Source organism: Spea bombifrons, chromosome 2 (genome assembly GCF_027358695.1).
Source record: "Spea bombifrons isolate aSpeBom1 chromosome 2, aSpeBom1.2.pri, whole genome shotgun sequence".
NCBI lineage: Eukaryota > Metazoa > Chordata > Amphibia > Anura > Pelobatidae > Spea > Spea bombifrons.
Window position 1 is genome coordinate 87,703,888 of NC_071088.1, and position 21,896 is coordinate 87,725,783.

The following is a 21,896-nucleotide window of genomic DNA, read 5'->3' on the forward strand; positions in this document are numbered from 1 at the left end:
TAATGCAAGGATTATCTGTTTTACTTTCCATTAAAAATCTTATGATCAGTATATCCCTTGACCGCAACTATTTCTACTTTGGTGAAACACACATAAAAATACATATACATTAAGTTATCTGGCAGCTGAAATACTATTAATAGCAGCTTCAGCTGGCCATGATGTCAAGTCTTTAGTGAATGTTCTTGCAGTAATCCACAAACATAAATAAAACATAATAGTCATGTCTTCATAATTACTGACAAAAGACTGTGTAGCCCAAGCAACACACCCTTCCCAAATGGGCCTCAAAACTATTAGGCATTCTTTGGATCTCTACGTACGCTAGCGAAAATTCAGGACTATGCAAGTGACAGAATGAAAATAGATACCTTTGGGAGCTTTATGATGTTTTATGGCTTTTTGTATAATTTGTTACATAGAATGCTTGTAATACCCAACCTGTGACAGATACTGGGCTACTAGTCTATCTGTCTGTAAGAGAGTGGGAACAAAAGCTAAAAATATTTGTTCTAAAACTAGAGGGTCAGAGGCTTAGATCTAATGTAAGGAAGTGTTACTTACTGAGATGGTGGTACGGTAGATAGCATCCCATTAGAAGTGGCAGAGGTTAATACAGTGAGAGAATTTAAACATACATGGGATAGGCATATGTCTATTTGTTTATGGCAGACCATCCTATCCATAGTCACCGTTTCTCTATTTTCATTTACCTGTTGTACTGAACCACAAGAAGGCTTCTAAATACTCAGGCGAGAGAAATTATCCCAATACTAACTTCTACACAGCATCCCTCCTAGATGATCATTTGCCACTCTGCCTGCCAACAAAAATTAGTTATAGAATCAAGGTCTTCAATGTCAATTCATGGAGTCCTAGTTCACTACACTTGACCATCACTTACCATTATTACACTTATTTGATTTATCAAATGGAACTGCATCTTTCCTGTTGGTAGTTTTAAAGAGAAAAAAAGAACTGAAACTGTTTGTTCAAGTAATGATTATAGGATGGCTAGCGTGTAGCTTATGATGGAGTAAAAGTACCTAGAGTGAAAGCTGATTTAATGTAATGCATTAAACAACATGGCTAGGTACATCAGTGTTTGCAGGCTTCTATCAATTATAGTTAATTCCCATTTGTACTGTGTCTGCACGTGGGATTAGAATGGAGATGTACCACCCATTAAAGTTAAGGATCTCGGATAATAGTTCAGTGTTGCATGATTTTTGCATCAACCTATATTATAAAGGTACATTTCTACACACTTTAAATATTATTGTAAATTGAATTGTATTTATTGTGTAATATGTTTGATCTTGGCCATTTTATCTTCTTTTATTCTACTCCGTACTAAAGGAAAAAGTTGGTGTGTAAATCAGACGTTCACCAATGCATGCTCGAAATAGGGAAATTACTTTCTTGGCACGTTCTATTCTGCAAAGACAGCAGATGTGAAACAGCATCCAATACGGCTCTATATAGCTGATTTTTAGTCATTAAACATCCAGGCCACCCAAAATGGATATTAATTACCTTCTGTTGCAGCACATTTAATAGGCATCATTCCTAATTATAACAGAAGCAAATGTATTGTAAAGACCATTTTTGAGTTCAAAAACAATAATATCAATTTATTTAAATGCAGAACACTAATGTTTATGGAAAATATACTTCATGCCCATTTATTATTTGGCAGTATTCACATTCTATTTTATCACTGGATGATGAATCTGATATGGATCTAAACTATATATGGCATACATAAAGATTGGTTAATTAAGTGAGTTGTGGGTAAGAAAAAAATCAGATAAAAAAATATACAGTGTAGAGTTTATTGGTAGAATAGGCAAACATACACCACGATTCGATGTAATAGCTAAAATCTTACGTGTCTTACTCATACATATATTCAATATATTCTCAGAATCAAGCTTAGTTTTCTTTTCCTTGTTAGATCCCACCTTCCAAAGATAATTGGTTCCAAATGTATTCTTGTATATTATTCTTTATCACCTTCTCAAGTTGAGTCAACCTTATTCTGTAATTTCAATTGGCCCACAACACATTTAAGATGACAATCATACCTGCCACACTGGATCTTAACATTTCCAGGCGCACAGTTGGCCCCTTTAGGGAACCTTCATAGAAACCAGCTAGTAGAGGTGAAGTTGATACTGTAGCTTTCACAGAATTTTACTGTTTTATAGGAGTTTTTATTCCATCTATCTTGAGTCATTGAACTGTACGCTGTAAATGATGTATAGGTGTATCTGTAAAAGAAAATGTGAGTCTTCTCTTTCCCAATGCAGCACAAGCAATCATTTCCAATATAAAAATATATTATCATCATTTTCAGTGTGTTTCAACTTAAACTAAAAAAATATATATGATGAGCTCTGTTGAGTTAAACAAATATTGTGTTCCTTTCCGTCCATGCTTCTTACTGCCAATAGAGCTTTGAATATGAAACATTCATTCCATACGTTGCTCATATGTAGCGGGGATTAGTTTAATAACAATATATCACACTTCCGTGAACAGAAAGCATTTTAAAACTGATTCACGGGTGCTGTCTTCAGAGTCTCAAATCAGCCATGCAAATGAGTCATACAGATTCACATTGATAAAATACAGAAACTGGCAAAAGAAGAAAGAAAAACTCAAAGGAGTTTTGTATCTGAATGATAAGAAATTCTTGTTACAGAGGTGACATAGAGAAAATTGGTCTATTCTTAATCTTGATGTTTTGTTCTAGAAGATTGTTATCAAGTATAGATGTTTTTGAAAATTATAGCAGGATCAACTGTTGATAACACAAGCCAACAAGCTAAAGATAATGGGACTGTATGAGCAGGGTCTTCACAAATTGCTTTCACACCTGTGTGGGTCATATGTAGTGTATAATGGGGAAGGAGACTCCTTAATCTTTTGGTCGCATGTGCACCATGCTGTAATGCGCAAGGAAGCTTAATTATTTCTATCTTAATTTAGCCTTGCCTCCGCCTTAATACGTAAGGCAGATACAAAGTATTTTAGTTTCTTTTTTTAGATCTTGCATTCCAGTAGGTGAACTGGCTAGAACGTTGATTCATATAATTATTAATTAACATGTCAGCGTTTCTGAACCACAATTCAAGTTATAATTTTCCATTTTGTTAACTTGGTTGGAAAATTTAATTTTCCATTCATTCTTGAGCGTTATCTCTGACTCTGAGGAGCTTGTTGCAGTGTTCTGGCCTTCTGACTACTTGCTGGCAGAGAAAATTGGTACTAATTGGAAGCAGTGGGATGTGGAGTTAGCAGAGACAGCAGCACTCCGAATCACCCACCAGAACCCAGCATCTCAATAGCAAGACCTTTGTAGGTTTTAGGCGTTTTGAAGGTGCTGTTTTCATATTTTACAGTGATGTTTGATTTAAAACACACATTTGGTATTGTTAAAGTGTTCCTTTTCTTGGTCCGCACAAGACTCATTATTACAGATTATAAATTTTATTCTGAATGCCCATTTACATTTTGAATTGTAACAATACTACATCATTTAAATGAATGAGTGATTGTACAAAGGAACTGTTCTTAGTTCTGGTTAATAGGTTCTACCACTGTGTTTTATATTGTAAAGTGCATGCTGTTACAGGTGCTTTTGGTCTTTTTTATTAAATAAAATTAGCAAACATTAATGGACCCCCTCCTTACCATACCTCCCCTGTTTAGAGTTTCTGTTGTATTCCCTTTTTAAGCGGTGGAACCTTGCGCTGGATTAAATGATTTGCGCTAATCATCCTTGAGCCATGTAGGCCATTATTTAATAACCAAATCATGTTTTCTCAAATCAACCTATAGATGTGTAGGCCAGTATTTAATGAGCAAATCATGCCTCATGTAACCATCAAAGAGCCTTGTAGGCCAGTATTTGTCCATTATTTCATATAAGTAACTTTGTAAAAAAAATCCACGAAGGAGAAAACATACAGCAGATATAAGTGTTTTAGAAGAAGACTCGTTCAAAAGACCCCACAGGAATTTAGTTATGTTGACTAATTACCATACCTGCACCGTGATGCTTTAATGAGACATTTTCCTAGAAACCCAAATATAGCTCCCACATCCTGTAGTCATGAAAATAAAACTAATTTGCTCTGTCAGATATTTCTCACTATTTGCTTTCATCAGGATGATTAAAAGCAGGTGCAGAGTTTAAGAGTCACAACATGAAATTTGATTTTCGTATTACAATCCACAGTATGCATATTTACAGAATTATATTATTAGTGTTTACAGAATCTAATTCCTGATTTACAAAGTTAGGTCATGCTGCTGCTTTACTATAAACTCAAAGTATCTTATTGGCAATGCTAATAAATTCCTAACATTGGCCATTTCTGCATGTGTTTTGTATAAATATATGATATTATCTCAATGCAGAAATTCAGCTTTTTTACCTTCTGAATAGTTTATCTTCATGAAGACACCTAAGTGAATCTATGATTAGTGTAGAGCCCTGCGTGGGATGGCTTTTTTAACCCCGCTCCCGCTGATTTTTTGCCCAATCCCGCTGCTCCCGCAATGTGGGTGTTCCACTCCTGCCCGCTCCCGCCACATTTGTGGCCAATCCTGCCCGCTCCCGCCATATTTGTGGCCAATCACGCCCACCTCCTTACTTGAACTACAGATTTCCCGCGCAGTCCCGCAAGGCTGCCCTCGAGTTGCTCCCTCACAGTGTCTCTTCTCTTGCTCCGCCCAGGAACAAGGCAGAGTCACGGGAAGTGACATCACATCACGTGACTCTTGCAGCCTTGCGGGATTGCGCGGGATTACCGGGACCCGCAGGTAAAGTGCCTGGCCGCCCGCCCGCAGCACCAGCAAGACCGCCTGCGCCCGCAAGTTTTTTGGCGGGTCCCCCCTCCCAATGCAGTCCTCTAGATTAGTGTCATATTCTGGCATAAGCATAGGGCCACAGGTCCAGAGGTCCAGCAAGATCAGACCGCCCACGTGCAGCTGCACAATGGGCAGGTTACAAGAGACATCTCTGATTTCCTTAACCGGTCTGGTTTATTATGGAAGATTGTTCCGGACTGTTACAGCCTTCATTAAAAAGCGATGCGTATATGAGGGTGACCTCGAAGGGGGTGGCTAGGGATGCAGCCCTCAGTCAGTCATTTTTTGATAGAAGAATGAGGTAAATTGCATTGGCCGGCTTCAAAGATACCTGAAATAGCACATGAGGCAGAATGACCAGATTTCAGGAAATAATGGTTTTTGAAATAGCAAAACACTACTTGTAATTATTGCCCAATAAAAAGCCAAAAAACATAAAAACATTGGGTGTTTCTAAACTCAGGGCAAATAGTAGAATCTATTTAGCATGTTTTGTCATTAGTTTGTTCAGACGAGTAAACGATTTTTCAAATAAAAGTGAGAAAAAGTCCCTTTTTAACACAAAATCACCATATTTTATCTTTTTTATAGTAAATTAGATAATATGATAAAAAATGGTATCTAAAGAAAGCCCTCCCTGTCCTGGGAGCACAAAATGAGAAAATTACAGCTTAACAACATAAAAAAATGAGCCTTTGTCCCATGAAGGGGTTAATGGGTTTGAAGACATCTTATGTCAACTGCAAGAGGTTGGTTTGATTATGCCCTCTAAGTAATACAATACATCTGTCCATTGCATGTCTCTTCTCCTGAATCAGTTATGCGGGTGAGGATGTGACATCAAAGGACCTTCTGGTCATACAACACCTCATCTTCTCCATTGTTTATTGATGATGCTACATGCCTGATTAGCACCTCATACATTGGCATATTAAATGCTCAATAAACTGGATATTTTTGGGGGTGATTAATAGCTTAGACAGCTTGGCCCAACTGGAGGCCTTAAGTGGCAGGCTTATCGCTTATTGGGCGACTGAGCTCTCCAACTCAATGCGTTAGTTGGGGAGACCTATCTCATTTATGTATTCATACTGCTTAGTTCTGTGATTACCCAGCACAGTTTCTTAGTATACCTTAACCGGGGCATTCTTCAGAAGTAGACAACCAGGAAATGTCCCAGCACTCAGCACAATGGATGCACAGTGGGAAGAAGTCGCTACTCGGGGTAGGTGCTAGGGGCTATTCCTAGGGCAAGATATCAAGTTACCAGATTGTGCCAGAAAATTCACGAATCCCAATTCTATCAAAACCGAAGCACTATCCAACAAGGCACAGAACATTAGTTTAGGACATCACTGCAAATAACTGCCTGTTACATGTAATTGTTTGCTTGATATGTGATGTATGATACAATTATGAACTGTATGATTTATATATTAAAGCCATCTTTAAAAGTGATTTCCATTTAATGAATCCAGGGCTCAGCCGTGTTATTAAATAAAAACAGCTTTATTAGGTCATTGTATTGATTTCCTTTAAATCTGCAGTGATTAATGCAGCTAGCCTTATCTAGTCCTTCTGTGTAAACTTAACATAGATAAGAAACATAACCAATCATGATACTTTCTACCTCTGGGACATAAACTGTTGTCTGCTGTACCTCGGCCAAAATTGTAATTGAAAGATTTGTCCAAGTGGTAAAATACATCAGTGTGAAAAATAATCTTTGCAAAATTTGTTTTTGGAAATTCCATATAATTAATTACTATTCCCACAAATAAACTCTCTGCCCAGGGTGTTCCAATTCGTTAAAGCAGGTCTAGTGCTTGCCAGTCAGGCGCATCCATCCTCATTATATCCAATATGGTTTTGAAACGGAAATCCAAGCCTCTTTGGTCGTAACATATTTATTTTAGCTATTGTTATGAAAAAGCTTTCTGCTGTCAAACGTGTTTTCTGAACATTGGATGAAAAGCTCTCTGCTCCCCGGGTAAAGCTTTCTTCATATGGAGTATATTTGTACTTGGGTACCGCAACTGGTGTAAATAATACTATTTCTGGCTTATAAAGAAAGTACCAACAATACTGTTATTAAATACATTATTATATATTTAATCAGTTATCTTCACAGTGCAAGATGAAAATGCACCATAACATTTATTAGGCCTTTCCATTTACCAATAAAGTTGTCTTCATATTTAATTTTGCCTACAACTTAAAGGGATGTTTGGCAACCTTCATTTGGTAATGCGAAAGAAACGGGCAAAATATATTGAATATTAAAGCAACATTTTTGATTGTGGTTTTTAAACATTTTTTTTAAATTGAGTTTATTAGAATAATCAACAGTTGTTTTTGTAATTGTAACACAATATCGCTAACAAACTACAACCAGCTTCTTGGTGCATTCAGGAATAGCAAAGCTCAATGCATTTAACCCCTTAATGACAAAGCCCGTACACGTACGGGCTCAAAATGCATTGTTTTCAATGGGTTTAGGGACCGCCCATTGTCCTTAAGGGGTTAAAAGACAGTGTTTGGATTATTATTCGGAAAACGTGAATTCCCGAGAGATAAGTTGCTCCCATCCCTCTTTACTGCATCAAAAAAAGACTTTCAAATATTCCTTAGTATCATGAGTGCCTTTACTCTGGCAAGTGTTCTGTAGTATAGTAAATGGCTTTGCTTTTCCAGTTATAGATCTGAAACAACAGCAAGCGTTGCTTGCCTTTGCAGTGATCAGTGTGGTGGCTTTGCCCTTTCAGCTCTCGCTTGTCAGTGATGGCTTCCCTGCAGAGTACATACCTTTTATCTTCCTGTTATCTTGAAAACTGTGTTTGGATCTTCGAATTGTCTCTAATGATATTCATGGACTTATCTCCCTGGTAGATAGCGGAAATTCTGTGTTTCTTTAATGACATCGTTTGCATGAGGTTCAGAAATGTAATCAGCCAGGAGTTTGAGTAGGGTCATGACACGGGCTATTCAGATGGGGAGATTTATGACATTATGATGTATGGAGTTTTAATCGTCTGCATATAATACATGTTCCTAAAGGACATTTGAAATCACATTAGAAAATGTTTTGTCAGGTTATAATTTCAATTGTCTTTTAACAGCGTTAAGAAAATCTAAAGGAACACTGACAGCTCTATAATAAATATGGGTCAAGATTAGTTGTATGAAAATATTTTTTAAAAAAAAAATACATTTGCAACTTGTGCATAAAATACAATAATGTAGAGTAAGTCAGCGGTGACAAAAATGTGGTTCCAATAAAGTTCCTTTATCTGGAGACCTGGATGTTGCCATTGTTGTCTGTCATGTGATATTTTGGGTGACATTCCCTGTATCACCACATTTTTTTAACCCCTTAAGGAAAATGGGTGGTCCCTAAACCCATTGAAAACAATGCATTTTGTCATTAAGGGGTTAATAAAGCATGAAGTATGTAAGTAATAGTTTATTTTAAACCTCTTTAAATGTGCTTTCCTGTTTATTTAACACCAATAATCACATACCCCTGACCCTCTACTAGGGACCAATAGTATATTAACGTAACAGCAATATCATCATCATATAAAAAAAATCAGGAGTGTCGCTGAATGATATCCAGCATCCAGTTGGTGCTTTTCTTACTGGAGAATCCCAACTTAAATCCCTGCTGGCTTTATTCAGAATACCTTCTGACAGTTAATGGTTTTCTTATGGAATGTTAGTTAAAACTATTTGATTGCTACCATTAGGATGTGAGTTCAAAACCATTTATGTGATGGGCAATTAAAAGGTTTGCATGCGTAGAGTCTCCAAATCAATTCAGTTTTAAGGTTTCCAGAATCCAACGTGTGGCCATCAGATTGCACCTCAAGATGATCGGATACAAAAACTGTTGGGGAAATCTAAGCACCTCTCGATACATACCCAGTTGTCCGTAAATCAGGCATCTTAAAAGTAAATAAGTTCTCTTGAACTTTTTTCTACCATTTGCAGTTACCTGTTGGTAGCTGGGGAAGCAGGCAGGAAATTTGTTCATACTGAGAAAATGGATTATCCTCAGCTGTACCTTAGAAATGTCAGCTATCTTAAGTTAAATACTGCAGGCAGTGCGTCTGATTTTTGTCCTTTCATTTTGAGTGACAAAGAATACTTTAATTAGTAAACAAAATTAAACAAAAAATACCAAATTTACCATATTAACCCGACTGTAAGCCTCGCTTTTCCTGAAAATGATTTAAACCTCTCCATGAAATTTACTGTAAATCATATTTTCGTTTTGAAATGCATCCACATTAAAGAGCGCAGCATATAATCAGTAGCAACCTATATTTGGGCCAATAAGGTACTCAAATCTTACATTTTCAACAAACACATTTTCTTGGTTCCTAAGCAGGTAGGATAACAGTAATTTGTGTCTGTGACTTGTGTGATTTTTTTTTATATCTTTTAAATAAAATATTTGGCATACATGAAATGGTATTAATAGCCAACATTCTTCAGACTACATAAAAAAAATATAAAAAGTCTTCCAGCTACAAAAATGTCATCTTTTCAAAGTGAATGTATATTTTACACTTCAAGACCACAGAAACTCCAAATATATTGGCTGTAAATCAGCATCAGTCTCAAATGGATTTATACGTCCATGCAGCCAAATGTGTGAAATAAGATGCAAAGTCTTTTAAAGGCTTTTATGTATAAAAAATGTAGAATGATTGTAAGATGCAAAATGCGTTTGCAGAAAAATAATATTTCAACAGAACCATTAAAATCGTCGGCTGCGCGAAGAAAACGAGATATCATGACACCTCGGCCTTTTATTGTCCACTTCTGAGAAATGTCATGAAGCCAAACGTTAAAATGAAACAGGCTTAGAACTTTCAATAAAGCATTCTTGAAGAAAAAAAAAAAAAAAAAAAAGATTAAGGTTTATTTCGTGCTTGTGAAATAGAGCATACAATTCTGTTTTTGTCTCCGTATCTTAAAGGGACACATTTCAGCCCTAATATGCACTTTAATGAATATGATAGCGGAGTGTAACCACCTGTAATTAACGTTTTTTGTTTATTTATGTGCCCCACCCCCAGCGCCTTTTCCTTCTCAGAGATGTGTTCAGCTGAACAGGAGCTATTAGAAAAAACCTCTTGGTGGCGCATCCTACCAGGTCGCCCCCGAGGCAGCTGCTTTGTTTTACTATATGGTAGAGTCAACCCTGGAATCATTCACATTACTAGCAGAAAAAAAAAACTATTTCTTTGTGTAATTAACTTTTTGCATAATCTAACCCTTAAAATAAAGTTTTAAACTGTTGTTGTTTGTAAGACCAGCTATAGATGTTGTGCATCAACATGCACATTCTTCAATAGTCAAATGTTCTTAGGTGGCAGTAGTACCTAAAGCTTGTAAGATCCCCTTTTCTTCTATAAACAAAGTCAAGAACAACATATAAACGTATACACTTTAATATCTATGTTAAGTGAAGTAAAGTCAAATAAAATGTTTAATATAGTTTTTACATCTTATAAATGGTGCAAGAGCGTCTCGTGTTTTCAGTGTTTCTTCACCATCTACTTCATGCTCCCCTCCTTTCAGTGATTTTGCATTCACGTAACCATTGCATTATTTTCTTGTGTTGGGCTTTGTTCTCCTGGTTCTGTAGTAGTTCAGAGGAATTTCCTGTTCCTCCTGGACAGGTGTCCACCCGCTTCTTCAATGAAAGAGCGGAAGACTACTTTCTGGAAGCAAATGCCACTCCTCCAACTTCCATCTCGTTATAATGGTGTTGGTTGCATGCGTACTGGTTGCCAAATGTCCAGTTCCAGAATCTTCTTGGTTCCGCCCTCACATAACAATGCAGGCTTATAGAAACAAACTAAAAAATATTGGAGTGCTAAGAAAATAACAGAACTGGCTGAATGGATTAGCAGCATGGTTTCTGCAAGGAAACCAGGCAAGCTGCGGATCTGCATTGATTATAACGACCTAAACAAAGCACTTAAACGCACACATCATCCAATGCCCACTATAGAGAAGACATTTTACCAAGCCTTTACCAAATATGTCTTCCTATGGGTTTATTTTCTCTGTAGCTGTGGAAGGCATATCCTGCTGTAAATCCTGCTGTCAATACCCCCAATGACGAAATATTCTTACCAACATGTTATCGGGCTATTTTCACAGAAAAGTCCTTGTCTCTACAATAAACAAATCACAGGGACAGCCTTTTCATCCCTGGCTCAGCTATTGTAAGAGGTATGTTGGCTTTAGAAAAAAACTGGAAAATACCTTAAAAGCTCTCAGGCTTTGGGAAAAAAGATGGAGGGATGTATAAAAACAGCATTATTGATGATATCTGACTGGGGTGAAAATACTGTGCTTTTCAATACAGCCCTGTGTTAAAGCTACTGAACAGATTCCATAGAATGATATGAGTTTTCACCAACATGTCATGGTAAATCATAGTATTCAGAGATTCTGAAAAATATGGTGCATTTGCTGTCGTCAAATGCTTTTTAAAGGGACAATGGAATGTCCCATACAGTCACACCAACAGAGAGTGCATGTAAAGTACTTTTCATACTAGGTTATTTGGAGTCATATTGTAAAGATCATGCCTATGTATTCATGTGTTCTACAGCAGCCTAGTATTTAGATAAATATGTGTTAACCATGACTAATACCATCTAGGAATACATTATTACATCTGGCTTTCATACTGATTACACTTAATATGTTATATGACTGATAATGCTATTTGTTGAAAACCAGGGAAAGTCTTCTAAAGAGTAAGAAAGTTGAAGGTTCTCCACAAATGCTTTATGTAGGGTTGAAGATGAAAATCAGTTAAAAAGAAGATGCAGGGGTGGTAAAGGAAGGCAAAATATAATACAATTTGATTACTACTATACAGATCCTCAGAAATGACTTTGACTGCATCTGAGAACATATAGAGGTTTCATTCATTTAGCATTGAACATTCAAATGACCTTAAATAATTGTAAGTTCATGTGAGCTAGTGTTAACTCTTTAAGAATGAAAACAGTTTGCATGAGATTTTTTAAACTTGAGATTTTCCTCCATGAGCATCCATACAGCATTCCTGTAAGATAATTTTATGATGCACATTGTGCATGCATTGCCAAATGTGTTTGGCTCCAACGTTCCAGAATAAAACCCCCTAGCTTTAACTATGGCATGCTTTGATGTTTTAGTACCTTTGGCTTAAAGACTTTCTGTTCTTGGGTTTGATCTTAGTTTTTTTCCTCACTTTAGCTTGCTTGTCTGTACTTTGCTTGTGTTCTCCTCTGACTTGGTGTTGCCTTTGAAGAGCCTTTGGATTACCCCTCTTTACCTTGGCTTTTCAGACTTGATACCTGGTAATTACCTACTTACAGAAACCTCTCCTCATCCTTATAGTAATATGGGTAAAATGCCTTATATAGAATTGATATATAATAAGAATAAGATGATCCTGGCTCATTAGTTATGCAAATAATTTAACAAATAGAAAGTTAAGTTACAGAGGATTGTTAGTAGGACAGAAACCCAGGAGACCCCACATGATCACAGCTGGCATAACTATGTATGTTGCCAATAGGATTTGTCAATCCAATTATTTTGCCAGTTGATGTCTTCTTTTACAGAAAGTGTCTATTAAAATGCTTATAAAGGTGAAAGTCCTGTTCACAGTTTTAAACTGATTCAGTGAACTGGTATAGTTCCTTTTCTGTATAGTCTGTAATGTACCCGGTACAAAATCCCACTTAGAAGTAGCTTCCATTACACAGAAAATTGGATGTGCAGTTAGCCTAACAAGAGAGATGTTATACATAAAGACATACATTTATTCTCCAGAAGTGGTTTATTTCCTCTACTATCCAAAGATCGTGCCTTATATCTGCATCTAATTGATGACATTTTAGGCACACTGGAGTGAAGGAGGAAACTCATTTTCTCTATATTAAAGAGGCGGTATATGTTCTGCTAGCGGTTTTAACATGCCGATCTGTAATAACCGGCCGTAGTATATTACCTCTTTGTCAGTATTCTTGGCTGAAGTGATCTATCGTTGGTGTTAAGAAAGACAAATCTTACACTTGACATTTTCTTTTATACACTAACATTTATTCTTGGACAGTAAAGTGATTATTAATTTACTAATTTGAAGCCATGTGTTTGTATTATAATGTCATAGTCATTTATTAACTACACAAGGCTAGTTTGTTACAGAGCTGAGTTAGTTTTTGTATTCCATTTTAGATAAAGAATAATGTGAAATTTGGGATGGGGATTAGTAGGCAACATTCATGTCTTATCTAAAGTGTGTAAGAAAAGTTCTGAGGCCCTAAGTAGGATGTATTTTTAATTGTATGTGTCCACATGTCCTCTAATGAGTAAATTATTTTGGCACATTTAGAAAAAACATATTGCTCTTTCTTTCAGTAGAAGGGTATCCAACCAATCCATATGAAAAGCATGAAAAAATATGTTTTGTAATGCATAGGTGAGTTGCCCCTTACATTTTGATTCCCCTGAATTCCCTCATATGCAGTTGTCTCTTTCCCCACCTCCCAGCAATGTGTTGTGCAGGAGATGTGCTTAGCCAAACACATCTCCTGACGTGATATACCTATAGACCAAAAACGATTCAAACTAATTTTTTGTTTTTCGTCCATTTGTTTTGGGACTTTTCTCATTTAACAATGAGATGCGTAAAACGATTCAAACTAATTTTTTGTTTTTCGTCCATTTGTTTTGGGACTTTTCTCATTTAACAATGAGATGCGTTGTCACTCACCCTCTCTCACACCCTCTCATGCTGTCTCACACTCTCTCGTGCTCTCTCACAATCTCACTCACTTTCGCACACTCTCATTCACTCGCTCTCTTACCCAGGGTTCCTGGAGCACTTCCGCAAAAGGGCACACCTCTCCCACGGAGGAATGGGGTAGAGGCTGTCCTTGTAATGAGCACGGCTCTGCTCTGTTGTGGAACTATTCCAAGAGGCCAGAATAATGCATACTGATCCACGGAGAATGCTTTTCTGCACCTTTCTCCGCCAATTTGAATGCTCCACGAGGCCTAGTTAATGGAGCTGATACTGGGAAAGAAGAGCCAAGGGAAGAAGTGGGGCTGAGAACGTGAGTGAGTGAGAGCACGAATGAGAATGTGAAAGAGCATCAAGTGAGTGAAAAAGCAAAAAAACATAAAATTCAGAGGTCTCTTCTTCAATTTTGTTTGTTTCATTGGGCTCTCTCTCCCTTTTTTCTCACATTCTTACGAATTAACAAAATTGGCAAATTTTGTTAAAATTGAAATCTGTAGTAATCTGAATGCACAAGTCTAATACTTACCACCAGTCAACCTCAGCTCCGGCTTGGTGAACACTTTGGAGGAGTCTAATGAGACCCCCATGTGCATGTGTGGAAAGTGCTTGCAATGATTTCAGTTGGAGCACTTTCCTGTCACAAATGGCTACTTGTTCAGGGGCAGCCTGGGGCACTTTAAAATGTGAAGACACAAAATCTCATTTTACTGGACAAAATGAACTTGGTAGGTAATTACCTACCACCTTGTTTGTCTTCAGCAGCTTACTCAAGTAAGCTCCATTTGTGCTGTGTTGAAGTGCAATGGGTAGTTTGCAATACGTCAATTTCCGTCTCCAAGATGAGCACATCTTTTGTTTATTTTTGATTCTCACCTAGCAAAATAAAGCAAGAAATCATTCTTGAAACAGCTTGCACTGCTTGCAGATGTGTAGGCACATTGTCAGCGGTACATAATAATAAAATAATATATTGTCATGAGCCTGAGATGTGACTCTCATCTAAATAAAAGTGTCTGCTTGCCTCGTGCTATATTATCAACAGAGACATTTGTTTTTGAAATGCATTTTGTCTATCACAAATCTGAACTGAGTTGAATCGAAAACAGGAGAGTAGAAAGTGAAACACAACTCTGTTGCAGGGCACTTCTGTATAATTAAAGATACTCTCATAAATTGTTCTAGGCAACATGTAATTACACGGCTTCCCCGAGGAGAGGTTCCCTTCTGAGAAATGATTGCTACAGGTAAAAGAAAAGCTGCATATACACACAATATGTAGGTTTATAAGTGTTGGCAAACACAGTAATCATTTTATATTTCTGGCTACCAGACCATTATGGGCCCTATTTACAGGAAGGTTAACATAAATGGTAATTTTTCTCACATTATCAAAAAAACATGACTGTAATAAAATAATAACGTAAGCGTTTCTCAATTAAAGGATGACAAAGATAGTTGTAGCGTCTCGTGCCCTGGAATCTATCTACTCTATATAAATTGTGTTTTAGATGTTCTTTTTGCATTTAACATCATGTAAAGTTCTGTTTTAAGCCATGGACCCAAGAATGAATCTGTCAGGTAGCTTTAAAAATGTTGTCTTATTCACCATAGCAACCAGTTTTCTTCCTGACTTAACCATTCTATTGTTTTCTATGGTGGTAGGACATCTTTTAAAAGTTTTATCAGGCTTACTCTGTGTATATAATCGGGTAATAACCCCAATTTTATGCCTTTTTAATCAGCATATGTCTCCCAATGATTAATAAGGCATTTCTGTATTCATCAGACTACAGCGGTAACGCCACACATTAAATGTAAAATAGTTAAAACGCTTGAGTGACATCAGGCAGCTGCGAGTTGCCATAGCAACTGTTAAAGCCCATCCATTCTATCGTAAAAAAAAAAAGAAATATCACATCATTTTATATCAGCCAGGATCAAAATATGGGACTATTTTAGGTGGGATTGTTCTCATGATTGCATACAATAAAATTGAAATGATAGTTAAATAATAGCTATTATTTAAAAAAAATCCTTTTATGCATTTTTTTATTAAAAAAAAGACATAGCTATTTCCAGTATGTATGACAGATCGTCACACATCTTTTTTTTCTATATCTCCATGGAAATTACAGTTTCCAAACTTGCGTTGAGAGATGTGACCTATTTTTATTGTTCTATGTGTAACTTTCTCCAGTGAATCAAACGGGCATGGAAAGTGCAACAAAGCCCGACAGAATTAGGCAACGACAAAGGTTCAGTTATTGCACAAAGACCCCATTCAGAGTGTGGGCAGAGTGGAATGCCAGTCGGCCTGTTGAAGAATGTTTTTCTGGCAGCCCCTGGCACACTTAAATCAGAGAGTGGGGGCCAGGGTCCGCTGTGTTTCTGAAGTCTGCTAAGTATTAACCCATTGCAGTTTGAGCCCAATACATGGAGCACAATAGCTTGTAGATCCAGCTCCACTTGACCATCACAGTTGAAGAGGTTAAGTAGTGTTTTTGCCCTTTTTTTCCTATATAGATAAGTTCATCCTACACTCAAGGACATGACCAGAATTTACTGCAAATACAACATAGCTGTTGTCTCTTATGTCAAAGCAAGTGTTGAGAAATATTTTGGAGAACATAATGTAGGAGAAGTTTTGATTTCAGCTCATTTCTGCACAGAGAGCCTCAAATAGATTATGCCTTAACCAAGCCATACAGCTGATGTTGCGGTCCTCAAAGCTTTAAAAATGCTGCACAGGAAGAAATACAAAGTACAGGTCAGAACGCTGGGAATGACAAAGACTTTCTTTAAACCAACAGCATCTTCATAACCTTGGCCAAATAGCCCAGTGTGGGCTGCATCCTTTAACACTATCTCTCTGGGTGTCAGAGGTATTGGGCAACGAGATGCTCTTGTACTCAAAGGGTTAAACCAATGCTGGGCTTTAAATGTTTTATGTTAACGTCTTTAAGACATAGATGTTTATACATGTGAATATTTAAATTATGTTCTGGATGATACTGGAGACTGGAAAATGTTAAAGTAGGAATGGGCAATATTGTGTTTAAATAGATATATGGAATCTAGTATATGTGTAATTTTGTTTATTGTATATTAACTTGCTTATAAGCCTATCCTATTTGTATAGCATTGTAACAATTATTGGCACACATTGTTTTGCAAAAGGGAAGTAAAAACGAAATTTAAGCTGACAATACACAAAATGGGAAATAACTAACACATGGAGAAGAGGGCCCTGCTGTTACAGGCTTACAATCTATTAATACATATATCATAGTGTGTTCATATTGCTTGTTTTGAAGAAGTAAATTTTTTTACAGTTATTAAACAAATGTTTATTTTATATAGTGGGTTAACCTATACATATTGGAAAAAAATTCTTATTAAACAAATACTTATCATGTATTAGCTGCCTTATGGTTTACAGAAAATGTTAATGCCAAGTACTCCATTTATTGGCATTTATTTAAGAACTAATATTGCTTATATAAGAGCTGCTCCTTTACCTAATGAGCTAGAAATGTATACCCCATAAATATCCTGAGTAAAGTGATTCCCCCCACACCTAGACAAGCGTAGCTGGGCAGTAGGTGGCATATGGATAAGGTGGACACTCTGGAAGTGGATTTTCCAGGTTGCACATTTTGCCCGCATGGCACTTCCACTGAAACACTAGTTAGGCTGCCTTATATTGATATGTTCTACAGCTCTGATGGTTTTATAGTCAGATTGTTATCAAACTAACATGACATTCACCTTTGTATTAATTATGTCTCAACAAAATGTGTTATGCATTGAGGCAGAATAGGAAATAAAAGTTCTCAAGTAGGACTTGTCAAGAAACATTATTTGGTATTGGTTAGGAATCACCTGCATACAATACTATTTGATTTACTGGAATGTAGTTATATGGTAATTATATGTGTCCACATCTCACCCAAGGAAAAAGATCTTCTTGGCACCTGGCAATGATAATGTGTGTGAGGTTTTTTTTTTATCTACTAGCCATGCTACTAGGGACATGCTAGCCATCATATGTAGCTTAATGTATATATTAGCAGGGTGGTTTCTTTTTTATGATGTGAGTCTACAACTAAGAGCTATGGTTGTGGTCACCATTCTCAAATCATACTACAGAATCTTTTGTCAGTGGCATAACACAAAATGCTGAACTGAACCTCATCTTTATTGAGTGAAGCCCCTACCAAACATTTAACGACAACCATTTATTTTTTCTCTGACCATTAGTGGGGACCATTCATGTATAGTTGTATAGAGTTTTGGCTTGGGCAACGGAGGTAGTGGGGGAATATTAGTATGGGATCAGCAGACTGCCCATCCTCCCCATTATTAGGTAAGGAAACTTTTTTCAAATTTTGGAACACTCCTACAACAGGTCATTTGCAGTGGGAAGACAAAGTCACTAAAACAGCTGTAATTTTGTATATTTTTATCAATTAAGAGGTAACTGATGGACGTAGTGCTTTACAGTTTACAGTATAATAAAAAGGGGGTACAATAAGTGCAGTTATTTAAGTATGGTAGTGTAGGCATCTTGATCAGTATGAATACATTGGGAAAGCAGGTCATTGTTTCATAGACGTTAGTCTTAGACTTTCCCCATGTCACGATGTTGCATGCATTATATTTTATATTATTTGTCATTTTTTTAATTCTACCTCCTTTTAATCACATAAAAATTACTTCTCTGCTATACATATCTCTGATCATCTTATAATTAGACACTAATGCATGTGCATATATAGTAAAATACATTTGCTCGCTGCACTTTTGACAAATATCACAATTGTTCGTAGCGATAAACACAAATGACTAGTGGCAGAACCATGTCAGAATAGTAGTCAACGTGGCCTAGGGACCCCTCTGTTACTAGTGCTTAGTTCTACTGGAAAATAAGGCTTGTAAGAACATGATTTACTACTTGGGAACTGTGCAGGCGTAGTAAATAGATGTTTCTGATTTCCTGTTAGCAAACCATAGTTCAAGTTTTAGATAGCACCGTTGGTCCAGCCTTGTCAATGAAGTCACTATTTGAGTAGAGCTATTTATTTATAATACAATTATTTCTGTAATTATCACGTTGCAAATGAATTATTCTTTAAGCCACTTTACCAGCATGGGGGCTTTGTATGAGGCCAAGAAGTAATTCATTTCAGACATTCATGGATTTTTATAGAAAAGAGATGAGAAACGGTGCCATAAACTGCTCTAATTCATTTTTTAGTAAGTATAAATGATTTGTCACATGAGTCATGCATTTGTGGTATATTTCTGATTTAAGTTATAGTGTGTTTTCCTTCTGGTTACAGGAACTACAGGGAGAGATTGATGGACACACAGAAGTATTTCATTCCCTCGATGAAAATGGGCAGAAAATGCTTAACTCATTGGAGGGATCAGAAGATGGAGTCCTATTGCAAAAAAGACTTGATAGCATGACCATCAGATGGAACGAGCTCAGGAAAAAATCCCTTAATATCAGGTATCTAATATCCTAATATCAGAAATACTATTTCAGATACAGTGAACTAGAAATATGATATTGCTTTTACAGACATTTACATATATCAACATCTTAACAGTGAGGCATCTAAAGATATGGAATTCACATTATAGTAAGGTTTTTTCAGCTACTCTGTTTACTATTTTATTATAGGAAATTAAAAACAGGGACTTTTCCAGAATCTTTCAGTAGCCTAAATGGGTCAGAAAAAGCTGTGATATGGCTATTATAAGCTTGATTTGATACAAATCAAGCTTATAATATGCTTGAATTGAAATATGGACACTGTTAGAAAATGTAGTGCATTGTCTGAGTGAGCTCTCCAATTTGAAATCTCATATTCATTTTTTTATATGTAAAATGACACTTTTGAACAGGAAAATATGTTAAAATGAGAAGCTTACGACAATCTAGCAACTTTTGTGTTTGATGGCTTACCATATTAGCCTTAGAATGAAAAAGAGTCAATATAGACGACACCTGATGATAACTAATTGAAGTATAATAGATTGCAAGCTTTGGAGACCTAGATATTATTATTGGCTTAAGTTAGCCAATAAAGGCATCTTATGAAAAGCAACCCATTTTGTGTTTCAACTATAATGGAACACCATTATATAATAAAATAGGCAGCCAACTGCTGGAAGCTCTATAGGGGACACCTGTCAGGCACTTCTAAACCCTTAAACTCTGAGAGCCTAAGCCGAGATGAAGCTTTAAGCCACATTTGAACTGCCTTTCCCAAAGTTCCAAAGAACCCCAGCTCCCCTGTTAACACTTACACAGTGAGTGTTGTTTAGATATCCTTGCTAGATAACAATGTTATCACAATAATGACTGGCCATACCAGGGTAGGTGAAATAGAGAAGGACATCCTTTGCTATTTCTCCAGAAAGGAAAATAGGTAATTAGGAAGTGTTACCAACCTAAATTTACCCTGCTGGTGCTGTATGCCCCTTTGGGCCAATGCCTGCCTGTTGCAGGTACCCATACCAAGCAGGGGTCAGCAGTTATGCCTCCTCTTCCCCATGAAGACAAGCGGAAGTTTCGTTGGTGCCCATGCATCTTTTTTTACTAATTGAATAGTAGCCACTACCAGCCATATGAACAACCTAAGTTGTTTGGCATAGTCTTTTTCATATCAGGTGTAGCAAATGCCAATGGCATCCTCCTCTTTAGCGCTATAATAATGAGCCATGGACCCTTCATTAGAATTGCCGTTTGGGGACTGCCACGGAGTAGTTATCAAATATTTTCTTGCATGGATTATGCGTTGCTGGTGACACATTTAGGAGAGGTTAGTACTCATGATAGTTTATCCTTTTAAGTTTACCTTTACTGTCTGTTTGATGTGTTTTTTTTATGTTTTCCCTTACCGATTTATTCTCAACCTCTTTTTGAGTCAGATTTAGTAGATCCTGGCATAAAGCAGATACAATAAAACATAACTGATGGAATGTTTGATCATTATTCCCACAGTGGCATTCAAAAATGATTAAAATGCAAGTAAATGTCCCTGGTGTCATTGTGTTGGAAAATAGTACGGACTGTTTCACATGTGATGTCATATTTTATTAAGATGTATATGCCTTCATGTCCAAATGAAGATGCCAATTTGAGATTACTGGATTTATATATTGAATTATATAACACTGATGAAAGTGATTTTAAAAAAAATAATTGTTTTGTGTTCGTTTGAAATGACCTTGCCACTTTTTTCTTGTTTTATCAATATTTAAATTGAATTTTAACATTTAAAGTTTTAAATACTTATATTACATTTACAGAAATGATTAAAATAGTATTGAAATATATTCATCATGTTGGAATTCCCTATAGTATTGTATACATACTTTCAACTTCTGACTGGAATAAGACACTGAATACAAATTTCTATTTGTTCATATAATAATTCAACTTTCAAGGACTAAATTTCATGATGCTAATACATTTGTCCTTCCCTTCATATCTTTTCTTTGCTCCTCTTTAGATTTTTCCTCATACTGTATGTTTTCCGTGCCTATTTATTATTATTATTTATTGTTTTATATAGCGCCATCAAATTCCATAGCGCTGTACAATGGGTAGACAGGACATAACAAGTAGTATATAACATAACAAATTGACAGAGACAACAGGTGAGGAGTTTACAATCTAGAGGGAGTTAGGGTGTATTACACAATAGGTAAAAGTTCCAGTGTAAGGCACTTTTGGACCAGCCAATACAGAAAAGTATTGCAGGAGAGGGACCGGTTAGGAGTGTATTTAGAGATGAGTGAGGAGATGTAGGTAGGGAAACTGCTTTTGAAAGTAAGAGTGAGGATTTTGAAATGAATCCTGAAGCGCACAGGCACAGGGGAGAGATGCTTTCCTCTATGCTTGCTGGCTGCAGTTCAGTATTTCTGTCGATCTTGCTGAGGATGGGAATCAAAGGGGATTTTTTTAACCAATAAACAGAGGGACTTACGTGAAAAGAACCAAAAATATCTTGGCAAACCCTTTGGGTGGGGATAAGGCGGCTCATGGGAAAATTGCTTCCCCTAGGAGAAGTGCCTACTTTCCCCATGTTATTCAATGGCGATCGTCAAAGGCAGCAGGTTGCATCCTTTATTATATGCTACCGTCCGATGCTGGGGCACCTTTCCACCTGCTGGG

The 21,896-nt window shown here is 36.7% G+C and overlaps 1 protein-coding gene across 2 annotated transcripts in view; it reads left to right on the plus strand.

The window, feature by feature from the left end:
• Positions 1–21,896, plus strand: part of DMD (dystrophin) — an 870,543-nt gene that overhangs the window by 656,802 nt on the left and 191,845 nt on the right. For both annotated transcript variants that reach the window (XM_053455059.1, XM_053455060.1), the window contains one exon: positions 19,048–19,220. In XM_053455059.1, coding sequence (XP_053311034.1) covers positions 19,048–19,220 — 173 coding nt within the window. The remainder of the gene's footprint in view (positions 1–19,047; positions 19,221–21,896) is intronic.